Source organism: Suncus etruscus, chromosome 13 (assembly GCF_024139225.1).
Source record: "Suncus etruscus isolate mSunEtr1 chromosome 13, mSunEtr1.pri.cur, whole genome shotgun sequence".
Classification (NCBI taxonomy): Eukaryota; Metazoa; Chordata; class Mammalia; order Eulipotyphla; family Soricidae; genus Suncus; species Suncus etruscus.
In genome coordinates, this window is record NC_064860.1 from 14816469 (window position 1) to 14831155 (window position 14687).

A 14687-nucleotide genomic window follows, 5' to 3' on the forward strand; every position below is an offset into this window, starting at 1 on the left:
TACGTTGTGGTTTGGGCTGTGCTTGGTTCTCAAACGGCCAGCCCTCCTCACACAGCACACCTCTTTTGCTTAGCACAATTCTGGCCATTTGCATTGGTGGCCTAGGAGCAGAAAGAGCATGAAGCAACTTTTTCCTCTTTGGAAAGGGTTGAAAATAAAATTCCAAGGTAAAAAAGAAAGAAAGAGAAAAACATGTTTATAAGCTCCGAGGAATTTTTCCCTTGCGTGAACGATCCTGGAGGGCTCAGCACTGAGAGTGAGGTCTTAAAAACAACAACCTACAGTCTACAGACAACAATGTCTAGCAAAAGAAAGTGGCTCCATTGTCTCCCTTCACAGTGGTCTCAGCTCTAAAGTTCCGTCTGAATAACAGCTTTCAGGAGGTCAGAGCAGAGCGTGTCCCTTTCCTCTGGTTTAACGATGCCCAAACAATATAACTTTTGTTGGAACACAAACACTCATAAGATCTGGGGAACACTCCCTTCTGACACTCCCACTTGCAGAGAGCATCAGTAATCTGCCTTTTCCTTCTTATCGTGGGTCTGTTTTGGTCTGATCAGAAAGAGCGTCAAGCATCAGCAACTGCTGATTTCACATACACAAGTTCACAGAAATGTTCTCTCAAAATTCACATTCAGTAAAGCTATCTGACAGGGCCAAACTCCCCCAAGTCATTCTTGAAAGCCATGAAATTGGAATCATAAACAGACACTTTTGCTTTTTTTTCTTTGGTTCTACATGTTTCCCTTCTCAGAAGAGTTCTCTTATCAATCGAATGTCATAAACCACTAGCTTGTAAGTTATAAGCAAAGCTATCAACTATAAGCTAAGAAGATGGGAGGGGGAACCTACAATATAAACAATTTAATATATTTTTTTCCTTCAAACATACAGGTATGTAGAAATTCCCTTTCTTCAATCCTGCATCCCCAAGAGTAAAAGAGCTTACGTGTTCAGATTTCTCCAGTTCTTTTTTCTCCGTCTGCAGAAACTGACAGTTTTCTCTTGCCAATTTCTGGACCAGTTCAATCCGGCCGATGTCATCTCTCTCCTGAAGCTTGCACATCACCCCCGCCTTCAAAGTTGGAGAAAAAGTGAAGATATACTTAAATCCGCAGTCCCAGGACATGACACCACTGCAAAGTTCACCTTATAATAAGTTCATCTTTCTCCTGTGGATTAGTCCTGGCAAAAAGCTTTGCTTTTCTCAAACTGAAAATCTATTATTGAAATCTAGGAACAGATTAAAGTGAGCTACACTCAAAGACAGAAGTTGAGACAGCTTATCAGTCTACTTGAAGAGCATGAAGGGCATAGCACACTAAAATATTTGCCACAGAAGTGTGCTCCTGATATGCCACAATTTGTTCCTGACAGCCTGTTTCCTGTTACATAAGCCCAGCAAGAGGTTAAAAACTCATGGGAAAGTTAGCCAGGAACCACCCTAGGAGGGAAGTGATACAGAGAGTACTAAAAATAACAGGACACAACCTCCTAATTCTTTTGCTCCACCAGATCATTCCATGTACAAATACACAAGCTAAGATGATCCTAAGATAATTTTTTGTGACAACTGGAAAATTACTATGGGGCATTATTAGCAAAAGACTTCTAATACATGAAATACAGTGGAAAAGTTTATTAAATAAATAGACTGAGAGAGCAGGCATAATATTTTATGCATCAGAGTTTGGAAACAATTCCAAAAGCATCATATACATTTGTTATGTCTAAGGACTTATAATTAATAGTAATATTAAAGAAAAATGTCCAGAAATTCACTTAGAAAAATGTTTTTTCTATTATATACAATTATTTTTGTTCATTCTTTAAAAAATGGTTGAGGCTGGTATATCAAGACATGATCCATGGGCCGGGCGGTGGCGCTGGAGGTAAGGTGCCTGCCTTACCTGCGCTAGCCTAGGAGACGGACCGCGGTTCGATCCCCCGGCGTCCCATATGGTCCCCCAAGCCAGGAGCGACTTCTGAGCGCATAGCCAGGAGTAACCCCTGAGCGTCACCGGGTGTGGCCAAAAAAAACCAAAAAAAAAAAAAAAAAAAAAAAAAAAAAAAGACATGATCCAATAAGGAAATCTGAAATCTACACTTGGCAGACGCCATATAAACTATAGAACCTGCTTTATGCAATACAACTTATAGATGGCCATGTAGCCAGTGATGAGGAAGGGACCAGCAACAGAGGAATTTATGGTCTAAAGATAAGATAAGATCTCCATTTGATTGATGGGAATTAGAAAAATGGAGCCATTCATGCCAAGAAACAACATCTCCATTCCCAAGAGCAGAGGAATCTCCCTATCTAGCAGGTTTTTCTAACAACTAGGAAGGAAACCAAAAACATCTCTTTTAAACATTTTTTTCACTATTGAAACACCATGATTACATACATGCTTATAGTTGGGTTTCAGTCATAACAAGAACATCCCCCCTTCACCAGTGCAACCTTCCCATCACCAATGTCCCACATTTTTCTCCTTCCCCACACCCTGCCTGTATTTGAGACAGGCATTCTACTTCTCTCACTCATTAACACTGTCATGATAGTTAGTATAGTCATCTCTCTAACTAAGCTTCACATCAGAGAGCCAGTCCTTTCAGCCCTCATCTCTGTTGTCTCTGGGCATTATTACAATAATGTCTTTTGTTTTTCTTAGAACCCATAGATGAGACAAACACGTCTTTGAAGTGCCCAAATCCCAGACTTCTAGAGGAAACTAAGAATTCTTCCTCCAATGTCTCACGTTTAGTTGTACAATATCCCATGCAAGTTGTATTTCAGCTCGTTTCCAAGGTTTCCTTAGACCTAGAGCTCAGTTTATCTGAAGGCAACTTGTAGGCTGCCAGAGAGCCAAAGCTGCAAACATTCTTGAAAAACTCTGAAGTCATGAAACTTCAACTCATACTGAAGTACTAGGTTTACTGAGTGGAGGGTAATGAAATTTGGTGGTGGTGTGGTACATATGCTTAGACTTCTACAAATCAATGTTACTTCGATAAGAATCAAGTTAAGAAATACAACGAAAAAACAATGGATGTTAGCAGTAGAGGAAATGTCAGAGTGTGACCACTTTTTTTTTCTTTGTGAATACAGGTTTTTAAGGCATTTGAAACATTCTCAGTATCATAGGGTAAGAACTTTAGATTCCTTTTTTTATGAGAAAAATATGTTTTATTAGAATCAGATTATCGAGCATAACTTTATTATTGTATTTATTTAATTTTGTTTGCTTGGCAGTCACCCTCGGAGGGCTGCTCTAAGCTTACATTTGGCTCGGTAGCCAAAAATCACTGCCGGAGTTCAGGGGACCATAGATGGTGTGCAAGGCAAGTACCCCTGTACTGGCTCTCATTGTTCCAGCCCACAAGTGTATGTGAAGCAGAGTCTAGGAACAAAATAGTGACAGGAGGTTCCTTACCTCCTGCCCCAGAAGAACCCAAGGAACAGGAAGGATGTAGTCATCAAGACAGTGCACTGTTAACTCAGAGAACCAAAAGAACCAGAGTCACCGTGACCCTAAGGAGAATCATCATCCCTCCACAGGCTGGGCACAGAGGCATGGTAGATTTAGGAAACACAAGTGAAAGGGCAGGGAAATGGGCACAGACCATAACTCCATGATCAAGGTGACTGTAACCTAAGGAGTGGATTGGTTCACACAGGCTGGACACCAGGCTGTGACCACAGAACCACAGAAAACCTGCTCTCCACATGCTTCTTAGGATGAGTGACTCGAACCTAAGATGCTGTCTGGTCTTGTCACAGAAATGAAGCTCAAACTAGTGCAGTACTTCTCAATTATTTTCTGTCATGCCCCCCTAGGAAGAAGAAAACATTTTTCGCGCCCCCCCTTGCACGACTGTAAATAGTATCTTTATTTAAAAAAACTTTAACTTGCAAAACAAAAATATATAAAATAATTTGAGCTGAGTTTTTAATCAGAGGTGTTGTCTGAATTCATGGCTACAATGAGCACGTTTTGCAAGGCATAGCTTTTCGAAGCGGGGTTTGAAGCAGGACACAGCAACTGTCAGCTCCAGAGACATACAGAGACATCAACACGGGGCTTAGCTTGTTATGACAGTGTTTGCCAAGGTCAAACGTGCCCCCCTTTACGGAGGTATGCCCCACTATTTGAGAAGCACTGCACTAGTGAAAGCAGGAAAAGGTCTCTGAATGATCAATGATTAAAAAAAAAAAACAGTGAAAAATCAACCACATCACAAATCTGAGGTGTTTCTATTGTTCCATTTCTTGGGCAAAAAAAAGGGGGTGTGTATCAAAAAGAGGTTAGAGTGATGGTACATAGAGTCAGGAACTTGTTTGCATGGCCAACAAGAGTCTGATCCCTGTTCCAGGGATCAAATGGAATGATCCCTGACCAGGGATGGCCCCTACCTTTAAAAAAGAAAAATAAAGAAAAGAAAGGGGTCAAGTGTGGAAAGATACTTAAGAAGCCCAAGAGCAGAGCGACCTCTCTGTGCTGCCTCCCTAACCCTGCTACAAACGTTATTGTAGTTACAAAATTTCATATCTTATGGAAGCTAACAAAGGTAAAAGATTAAAAAAAAAAAAATCAAACCAAATAAAATTATGTCAAATATGGCACCATCTGGTGGACAAGTAGAAGTCATGCAACTCTCTAAATCACTGTTTAAAAACATTAAAGATAGAAAAACCTTGTGGGGTGGGGGCGGTCAGAGATACAAGGATTCAGATAACCTCCTTACATCTTGCCAGTCCTGGCTGGTTTGAATTCCTGACGTCCCCAGGCAACACTAAGGGACATTCCTGAGCACAGAGCCAGGAACAACCCCTGAACACCTAAAACCAAATAAACCAGAGAAGTTAAAAATGGCCAAATAGGCAGATCAAAATACATATATAATGCATGGCAACCACAGTTTTTAGGAGACTAAATTTCAAGGACATAAAAACTCTCTGGAATCCATCCCCAAAGGGATAGTTAATTCGATCTTTCTACTGAGAGCTTAAAATTGCTATATTGTAACTCAAAATAGTCGAAGAAATCTCATAAAGGGAGATCCAAGTGACTTAAGGAAACCCAGAACCTAGAAGTCAACAAGAAAATATAGGGAAAAACACAAATTTGTGGAGAACAGATTATGTTTGTTTCAACATCTACTGATTATATGAGGCATCAAAGGTAAAAAAAAAAATGACGTAGAAAATTGTAAAAGTAAAAAAATTCTCCACCTACCCCCCAAAGTTGGGAGGAGACATCAACACAACCATTGGGATTCAGGAAAAGCAGCTTAAAGAAGGAAATTTATAGCAGTGAATATACTTAGGGAAATAAGGATTATCAATACAAAAATGAAAGTTTGAAAACTAGAGTAATGAAGAAAAGGAAAAACAAAGTCGAAAACCAGTAGATGAAAGAAATAAGAAAGAGTAACAGAAATGGATGAAATAGAGTTAACAAGAAGAAAATCCCAAAAAGTCAACAAAATCAAGAGCTAATTTTTGAAGATTATAAAACTGACAAATCTTCGCGCAGTCTCTCATAAAGAGGAAGAGAAAGAATACAAATAGACACAGAAATGAAATAAATTTTATAACAGATGCTGCTGATTCTAAGAAAGTACTATGAATAAATATAACATGGCAACAAATTAAACCATGATGGTACAGTGGGCAAGACATTTTGCAAGTTGTCAACCTGATGTTTGGCATCCCATAAAGTTTCCTGAGCACACCAAAAGCCAGTCCTTGAGTGCAGAGCCAGAAGTAAGCCCTAAACATCATTGGGTGTGGCCCCAAAACAAATTCAGCAACTTAGCAGAAATATCCAAATTGTTGGAAATATACAACATTCCAAAACTGAATCAAGAAATTCAGTCTTGAATCAATCTATAACACATAATAAAATTGAAACAGTAATCAAAAGCTTCCTAGGAAACAAGCCTAGAATGAAAAGGTTTCACTAGTGAAGACAAACCAACTTTCCAAGAAGAATGAAAATCTATCCCTTTTTAACTCTCACATAAAATTGAAAAGGAGGCAAGAGTTTCAACACATTCCTCAAAAACAGTATAGCTCTGATTCTCCTTGTACTCCTCCTCCTTCTTCTCTTGCTCTTGCTCATCCTCCCTTTCTTCTTCTTCTTCCTCCTCCCTTTAGTTTGAATCTCATGCTCTGATTCTTCAGTCAGACAAGAAAAAAGACAGGGACCAGATAGACAGTAGAGCAGGTGGTAGGGCACTTACTGTGCATGCTACCAACCCCGTTTCAACCCCTAGCACTACATATAGTCCCAGGCTCCACCAGGACTTGATTCCTGAGAACAGAGCCAGTGGTAAAACCTGAGTATTGCTGAGTGTGGTAAAACAAAACAAAACAAAACAACAACAAACCTCCAATCTTTCAGACTAAAGACTAATTTGAGATGACCAGAGGCAAGATGAAAGGTGTATGCGTGTGTGTTGTGTGTGTGTGTCTGTGTGTCTGTGTGTAGGGGCCTTTGACATGCTGCTTCTCAATGGTGCACACTTTAATATGAGCTGAAGCTTAGAATGCCATATTTCAACTAAAAATAAAATAGTCTTCCGATCTTCACACCTGCTAAATTGTCTGGCTTTTATAATCAAATCACCTTCTAATTAAGAAGGGAATACTGTCATTTTGATTTTCTGGTTTCTGCACAATTTCTAAATGCATTTTCACAAGATACTTGGTGCCAAACACTCCTTACATAATGAACACCCAAATGGTTTTCAGAAAGGCTTCAAATGCATTGTTCCTAAAGAGTTTTTAGCCCCAAAACATGGGCATACACCTTGGAGGACCCTCAGGGCTGTCCTCTGTCCTCTTTCCCAGCCTCCTGCACATCTGATGTTCTCCAAGACATTCTTTCTTAGCTTCATAGTTGAGTGACAAGACTCAAAATAACCTCCAAATTGATGAATAATTCCTGAGTTTTGTTATGGCAGGAGAGGTAGGAATAACATGATGGAGATGTTCCTGTCTTTGGACTACTTAAGGCCTCTCTGAGTAATTAATGATGAGAAGTTTACCTAATTTGCTAGGCCAAGTAAGAAATAAAAGACATGTGTGCAATTCTAAGTAGAATAATTTAAAAGTCTTCTTTTAAGGTGTTTTTTTGGGGAAAATATCTTGGTAATATATAATTGAAACTATTCCTATGATTTTCAGTATTTGAGAAGTGTTTTAAATGTAATTAAAAATTTCATTTTCATGAGGGAAGTAGAAAGCCTGTCTCAAAAGGGGGGGTAGGAAGGTGGGCGATTTGGGGCATTGGTGATGGGAATGTTGTACTGGTGAAGAGGTGTGTTCTTTATATGACTGAAACCCAACCACAATCATGTTTGTAATCAAAGTATTTAAGTAAATATATAAAAAGAGAGAAAAACTCATTTTCTTTAAAAATGGACTCATAAAAATGTTGGGTTCATTCTTTCAGGGGTAAATGAAATTTGAACAGAATTCCCTTAAGCCTACAGGGATAACAAACTAATACTTTTTATGACAAAAGGCGAAAGATCATAGCTTTACATGAAAAAAAATTTTTACTATTCTAATTTTAAAGCCACTGTTTCTAAGGCCTAAAAAAAATTCACGAAAGCTTCTCCCAAGGAAAGGCCAATAAGAAGAATGTGTTTGTCTTTGATGAAACAACTATTGCCATTACAGAATAAATGCTAGTCAATACAAATGCCAGGTACTCAGATAAACTGACTCCTACCTAATAGAGTCCTTTCTTTCAAATTTGAATCTTGAGTATAAATCCATAAGATTGTTTTTTGTTTTTTTTTTTTTTGGTTTTTGGGTCACACCCGGCAGTGCTCAGGGGTTACTCCTGGCTCTATGCTCAGAAATCGCTCCTGGCAGGCACGGGGGACCATATGGGACGCCGGGATTTGAACCACGGACCTTCTGCATGAAAGGCAAACACCTTACCTCCATGCTATCTCTCCGGCCCCAAGATTGTTTTTTGTTTTTTTTTTTTTCCCGCTACTCTAAACTCAAATGTCAAAATAAATTGTTAATGGGTGAGATGACTGATCTCAGGATTCAGTGACTCAGTGGCATACATACCTAGTTCCTAAATAGAAAATATTAAGAATACTGAGTCCTTCCCATAAATTTCAGAAGACAAGTCAAGCTAAGAAAATAATAATTTTACTCCAGCCAATATTCATTTCTTTATATTTCTTCAGAGAGGGAGGCATAATAAAAATATTCTTCTTCCTGAGAGAGGAAAAATACATCCTTTGATAATTGAAGAAAGCAGCAAGAAGCACCCTCAGTGAAAAGTGCAAAAGGGAGAAAGTGTAATATAGTGACAGATTTAAAGTCATCATGCTGGGACAGAAAAATCCTTAGAAATCATTCAAGGAAGGGCTGGAGTGGTGATAGTGTACTGGTCATTTGCCTTGTATGCAGCAGATCCTGGTTCAATCTCTAGCACCCTATATGGTTCCCAAGTACCACTAGATGTGGTGTCTGAACATAGAGGCAGGAGAAAGCCCTAAGAACCAAAACAGGGCCAGGAGAGATAGCACAGCGGCGTTTGCCTTGCAAGCAGCCGATCCAGGACCAAAGGTGGTTGGTTTGAATCCCGGTGTCCCATATGGTCCCCCGTGCCTGCCAGGAGCTATTTCTGAGCAGACAGCCAGGAGTAACCCCTGAGCACCGCCGGGTGCGGCCCAAAAAAAAAAAAAAAAAAAAAAAAAAAAAGAACCAAAACAAACAAAATACCCAAAACAAAACCAAAATTATTTAAGAATTCCTACCCTATCATTGGACAAGCAAGACAATGGACATAATTTTTCTGGTCTTCCTTCTAGGGCAGTGGTCCTTAAACTACAGCCCATGGACCACATATTGTCTTTGTTCCTATTTCTTCACCTCAAAATAAGATATATGCAGTGTGCATAGGAATTTGTTTATTTTTTTTTTGTTTAATTTTTGTTTTTATTAGCGTCTGGCTCTCCAAACGGTCTGAGGGACAGTGAACTCTCCCCCTATTTAAAAAATTTGAGGACCACTGTCCTCGAGGAATTCTTGAGTAAATGTCAGACCCATCTGATAAAAACTGTCTATCATATGTATTCAGCAGCGCATGCTAGGAGAGATGAAGTCTAAAACCATAATTATACAGAATTTATAAATGCTATGTCCCTCAAATATTTTCTTAGTGTGTTATATTATGTAATTACCTTTCCCCATGAAACTAAAGAGACAATGTTATATACTTGTACATAATTGACAAAGAGGATCACACATTTCTACATATATTCCTACAAATTCCTTGAATTTGCAAGTTCGAGCAGGGAGATCACAAATATCATATATTTCTTTGAACGGAACATTATGCATTGATAATTTATAGTCTTCATATATTAGCAAACTGTTTGCAAGGCAGCAAACTAAACAAATAATAGCGAGAGAGTAAGAGAGAGTGCATGAAAAGAGCAAGATCCAATACATTCCTATACTCGGGATTTAAATGGATCATCTGTTTTCTGTGACAGTTATTAAAGCCTTAAATAACATTTTTAAATAATGGGGGAGACATCCCAAGCAGGGCTCAGGGGGTTCTTGGTCACTCCCAATGATAGTCAGTCAATAGGTCAAAGTTCAATATGAGGGTATGGAGTGGTGCCAGGCCCTATTGTGACCACCTCTGACAGTACTGAGGAGGGGGTGCTTTAAGTATATATACCAAGAGGTATTCAAATACATCATGGAGCTGTAGTTAGAACTTGGCCCCTGCAACATAAAATACCAAGTTCTTTTGCCAGCCTCAAAATTCAGGTGCCAAAATGACTACCTGAATCAAAGTAAGAATTTCCAGACCACATTAAAGATTCAGTCACTGAAGATCTCATTATAGAACCCCTAAAGTGGACCCTGGCAAAGATGGCAAACATTTGAACCAAGAAGACCCTTGAATCCTTGGCTCCAAAATGTTTTAATAATGTAACTCATGTTAATTATCTTAGATAGTCAAACCTAAAAGCAAAGTGCCAATTGGCCACAATAACTCTAGGAGGCTATCTTTTTTGAATAGTTATATGCCCACCACAGTCCTAATTGCCTCACTTTTTCTTCAAAAGAGTTCAACAAGTATCCCAGATATTAGAAAGGCAATTTTCATGGTGATTAAAAACAAGTCTAGAGCTGGGGAGCTAGGTCAGGGGTTAAGGCACTTGTCTGGCACAAGGATAGCCCCTATTTGAACCTTGGTATTGTATATAGTCCCCTGAACATTACAAGGAGTGATCCTTGAGCACAGAGTCAGGAGGGAGCCCTGAGTATTGCTAGGTGTTTCCTCAAATAAAACAAAAATCAAACTGAGTCAGGCTTTCTTTATTTGATGACTGGCTTTGGCAGCTCTGAGCTGGCATACCTACCTATATTACCTATGGAGGGAATGTAGGTAATAGGATTAAATGCTTACCAAATGTGGAGTCATAAAAAGCACTGCATTGGTGTTAATTGTTGTATACTGAGAAGGAATGTGGTACATGAAGGAGTCTGATACTTGGCATGGCTGAGGCAGAACCAGGACAAGATCAGGCTGTGGATGGTTACCTGAACCCAAACAAGAATTTCTAAGAACAGAACTTCTGTCAGCAAATGAATGAATTTCCACTCTGAGTCTCGGATGAGCTCCCTAAGGATTTCAGACACAAATGCACACACACACACACACACACACACACACACACACACACACACACCTGTGTCAGGACAGCAGTCATCTATTTCCACAAGGCTTCATGCCAACCCCTCCACTTCACAGTGATGAAGATTAACGGTGCTAGTCACATCACAGTGAGAACACTGGTGAGAAAGACCCTGACACTGTGCTACAGCAATGGCAGACTAGCAAGTTTGTCCCCAAAAGAGCCAGCTCTAAAAAAAAGAGCTGGGATGCAAAGCCAAATATACACATTTTTTCCTCCACCCATCTGTCACTGCATAGAAACAAGTAGTTTCTTAGGCAGAGATGGTAATTTTAGTGAGAGAAGGAAAACAGTGGAGAGCTACAGTCTCAGATGGGTAAAAAAAAACCTAAGCACAAAGCCTATCTTTCTGGTATCAATGAAGGCCTGAAGACTGTACACCCTAAGTTTTCAACAGCCATGAGGAGTTTCCCTTATAGTGACATACTTCATTACATATGTGAAAGAAATAAGAAAGCAAAATGTGGATCCTCACTGCTTGCACTCTGACACCAGTGCCATACCAACCCTCCACCGGGACCAGAACCTATCCTTTCTAGAAGAGCCCACAGAACCATGTAAATGGAAGTGAGCTGATGCTGCCCATGAGAGGTGGAGCTAGAGGAGTTTGGCCACTACACAACACATCTCTGAGTCAATGAACCCCAGAACAAAACATAGAAAACACCACACTACAAGCGTGACAATGGAGAATCAATGAAGGCCTCCACCATGTAAAGAGAATGAAAATGGCAGCTCTGATGACCAAAAAGTGCCAACACCCTATTTTGCCTCTCAGATAAAGACTTTAGAGAAGAGGGGCTAGAGAGATAGCATGGAAGTAAGGTGTTTGCCTTGCACGCAGAAGGTTGGTGGTTTGAATCCGGCATCCTATTTAATCCCCCAAGCCTGCCAGGAGTGATTTCTGAGCATAGAGCCAGGAGTAACCCCTAAGTGCTGCTGGGCATGACCCAAAAACTAAAAACCAAAAAAAAAAAAAGGAAAAAAAAAAGACTTTAGAGAAGAAATACAGAGGGTCCTCATAGAACTCAAAGAAAGCATGAAATGAACTTAACGAACAACAGATAAGAATCAAGAGGATATGAAAATAGAAATGAGAAAACTCCAAACTGAAATAAAAAAAACTGAAAAATATTAGTATGTGAAATGAAAACCTCACTAGAAAGATTCTTCAACAGAGTAATAGTGGCTGAGAACAGAATCAGTGAGCTGGAAGATGATATGCATAACAACTCTATACAATAGAAGAGGTGGGAAAAGAGCCTTAAAAATGATCAGACAATAAAAAATACTCAAAGAATGTGAACAGACAAAAATAGAAGTCTTCAATAAACTCAACAGAAACAAGAATCAATGGAGTCTCAGAGAACAGGAAGAAACCCCCTATGAAGTATAAATAGTCAAGGACATTATTGCAGAGAAACTTTCAGAACTAAAGGGTGCATACAACCAAATACTGCAAGACTGAATATTACCAGCTGAAAGATAAAATATAAAAAGATAAAGATAAAAAAAGATAAAATAAAGCACCCCTAGACAAATCCTAGTCACAATGATGAATACCATAGTTAGGGATAGAATTGAAAACAGCCAGTTCAAAAAGGGAACATTCAAAGGAGCAACCTTAAGACTTACAGTAGGGGCCAGCGAGGTGGCGCTAGAGGTAAGGTGTCTGCCTTGCAAGCGCTAGCCAAGGAAGGACCGCGGTTCGATCTCCTGGCGTCCCATATGGTCCCCCCAAGTGAGGGGCAATTTCTGAGTGCTTAGCCAGAAGTAACCCCTGAGCATCAAATGGGTGTGACCCCTCAAAAAACCAAACAAACAAACAAACAAAAAGACAGAGCAGACCTGTCACAAGAAACCCTTAAGGCTCGAAGGCAGTGGTGGAATATTGTGACAAAACTCAATAAAATGACAGTTTTGCCAAGAATATTTTACCCAACCATATTCACATTCAGGTTTGAAGGATGGAAACACAGCTTTATGGATAAACTACAGCTCAAAAACTTTATAGACCCAAAACCATCTTTTAAAAACAAACTGAAAGGTCTACTTTAATACAAGACATACCGAGTAATATACCAAAGTCCTACATAAAGATGACACTAAATCCCATGACAATTATCTCTCTCAACACCAATGAACTAAATGTACCAGCTAAGGGACAGAGTGGCAAAATGAATCAAAAAATGGAATTCACGGAGCCGGAGTGATAGCACAGTGGTAAGGCATTTGCCTTGCATGTGGTGGATCCAGTATAGTCCTTGGTTTGATCCCCCAGCATCCTATATAGTCCCCCAAGCCAGGAGCAGTTTCTGAGTGCATGGCCAGGAGTAACCCCTGAACATCACCAGGTGTGGCCCCACTAAAAAAAAAAAGCAAAAAAAATCTGAATTTAACATTCTGCTGCCTACAAGAAACAAGAAACATCTGAATAGTCAGAACAAACATACTCAAAATCAAAGGTTGGAAGACAATCATCCAAGTAAACAAATCCCTTAAAAAAGCTGGAGTGGCTATATTTATATCAGATGACACAAACTTCAGACTTAAGAAAGTTATTTGGGACACAGATGGGCATTTTGTAATAATCAAAACCAGCAAAATATTTATAACAACTGTTGACAAATCTGAAAGAAGACATCAATAGCAACACAATACTCAGCACTGCCCTTTCAACCCTTGATAAGTCAACCAGGCTGAAACTGAACAAGACTATACTAGCTCTGAAAGGAAAAATGGAAGAAATTGGCCTAGTAAATAAATACAGGGCTAGCCATCCCCAGAAAACTGGATTTCACAGTCTTTTCCAATCTACATGGGTCATTCTTTATAATAGACAACATATAGGCCCATAAAACATACTTCCATAAAATAAAGATAGAAATAGTATGAATTTCTTTTTCAGATCAAAATGCACTAAAATTAGAAGTGAATTACATAGAGACACAGAAGAAAAACTTTAACACCTGAAAATTCAATAGCTCACTACTGAACAACCAGTGGGCCAAAGATGAAATTAAAGATGATATTAAAAGATTCCCAGAAACAAATACAAAGACACAAATTATCAGAATTTGTGGTACATAGCAAAAGTAGTACTGAGAGGAGAAATATAGCTTTGCAGAAAGGAAGATGAGATCTACGTAAAAACTTTATGACACAGCTTACAAAATTAGAAAATGTTCAACAATATGAACCAAAAATAGGTAGGCAGAAGAAAATAACAAAGCTTAGAGCAGAAATCAATAAAGTAGAAATCAAAAAACCAATTTGAATGATCAATAAAAGCAAAAGTTGGTTATTTAAAAATTAAACAAAAGCAAACCATTAACAAAATAATAAACCACTAGCAAAACTCACCAAGAAAGGAAGAAAAATAATTAATTAATTTAATTAATAATTTGATAATTAACACTTTAATTAAATTTTAATTAATTTCAATAATTTGATGGTGATTTGATTTAATTTAATTGATTTATTAATTAATAAATTGAATTAGAAATTAAAAGGGAAATATCACTACAAACACTACAGAAATTAAAAGGACAATAAGAGATTACAAACTCTATGCCACAAAACAAGAGAATCTGGAAGACATAGACCAATTCTTGGACTTCTATAACCTCCAATGGTTGAATCAACTATATCTAAAATATATGAACAAACCTGTCACTATTGAGGAAATTAAAATGGCAATCAAAAGTCTTCCCCAAAACAAAAGCCCAGGTCCAGATGGATTCACTAACAAATTCTTTCAAATTTTTCAAAAGGAGCTACTACAAATACTTTTCAGGCTCTTCCAGAAAAATGAAAAAACAGAAACATTCCCAAATAGTTTTTTATGAAGCTGTCATCACTCTGATACAAAAAGCAGTGAAAGATGTCACAAAAAAAGAAAACTACAGACCAATATTCCTGATGAACACAGA

General features: G+C 38.6%; 1 protein-coding gene across 1 annotated transcript in view; it reads right to left on the bottom strand.

Moving 5' to 3' along the window:
* Nucleotides 1–14687, bottom strand: part of RAPGEF5 (Rap guanine nucleotide exchange factor 5) — a 264811-nt gene that overhangs the window by 117467 nt on the left and 132657 nt on the right. The window contains exon 9 of the mRNA XM_049785378.1: nt 950–1075. Within this exon, the coding sequence (XP_049641335.1) occupies nt 950–1075 (126 nt within the window). The remainder of the gene's footprint in view (nt 1–949; nt 1076–14687) is intronic.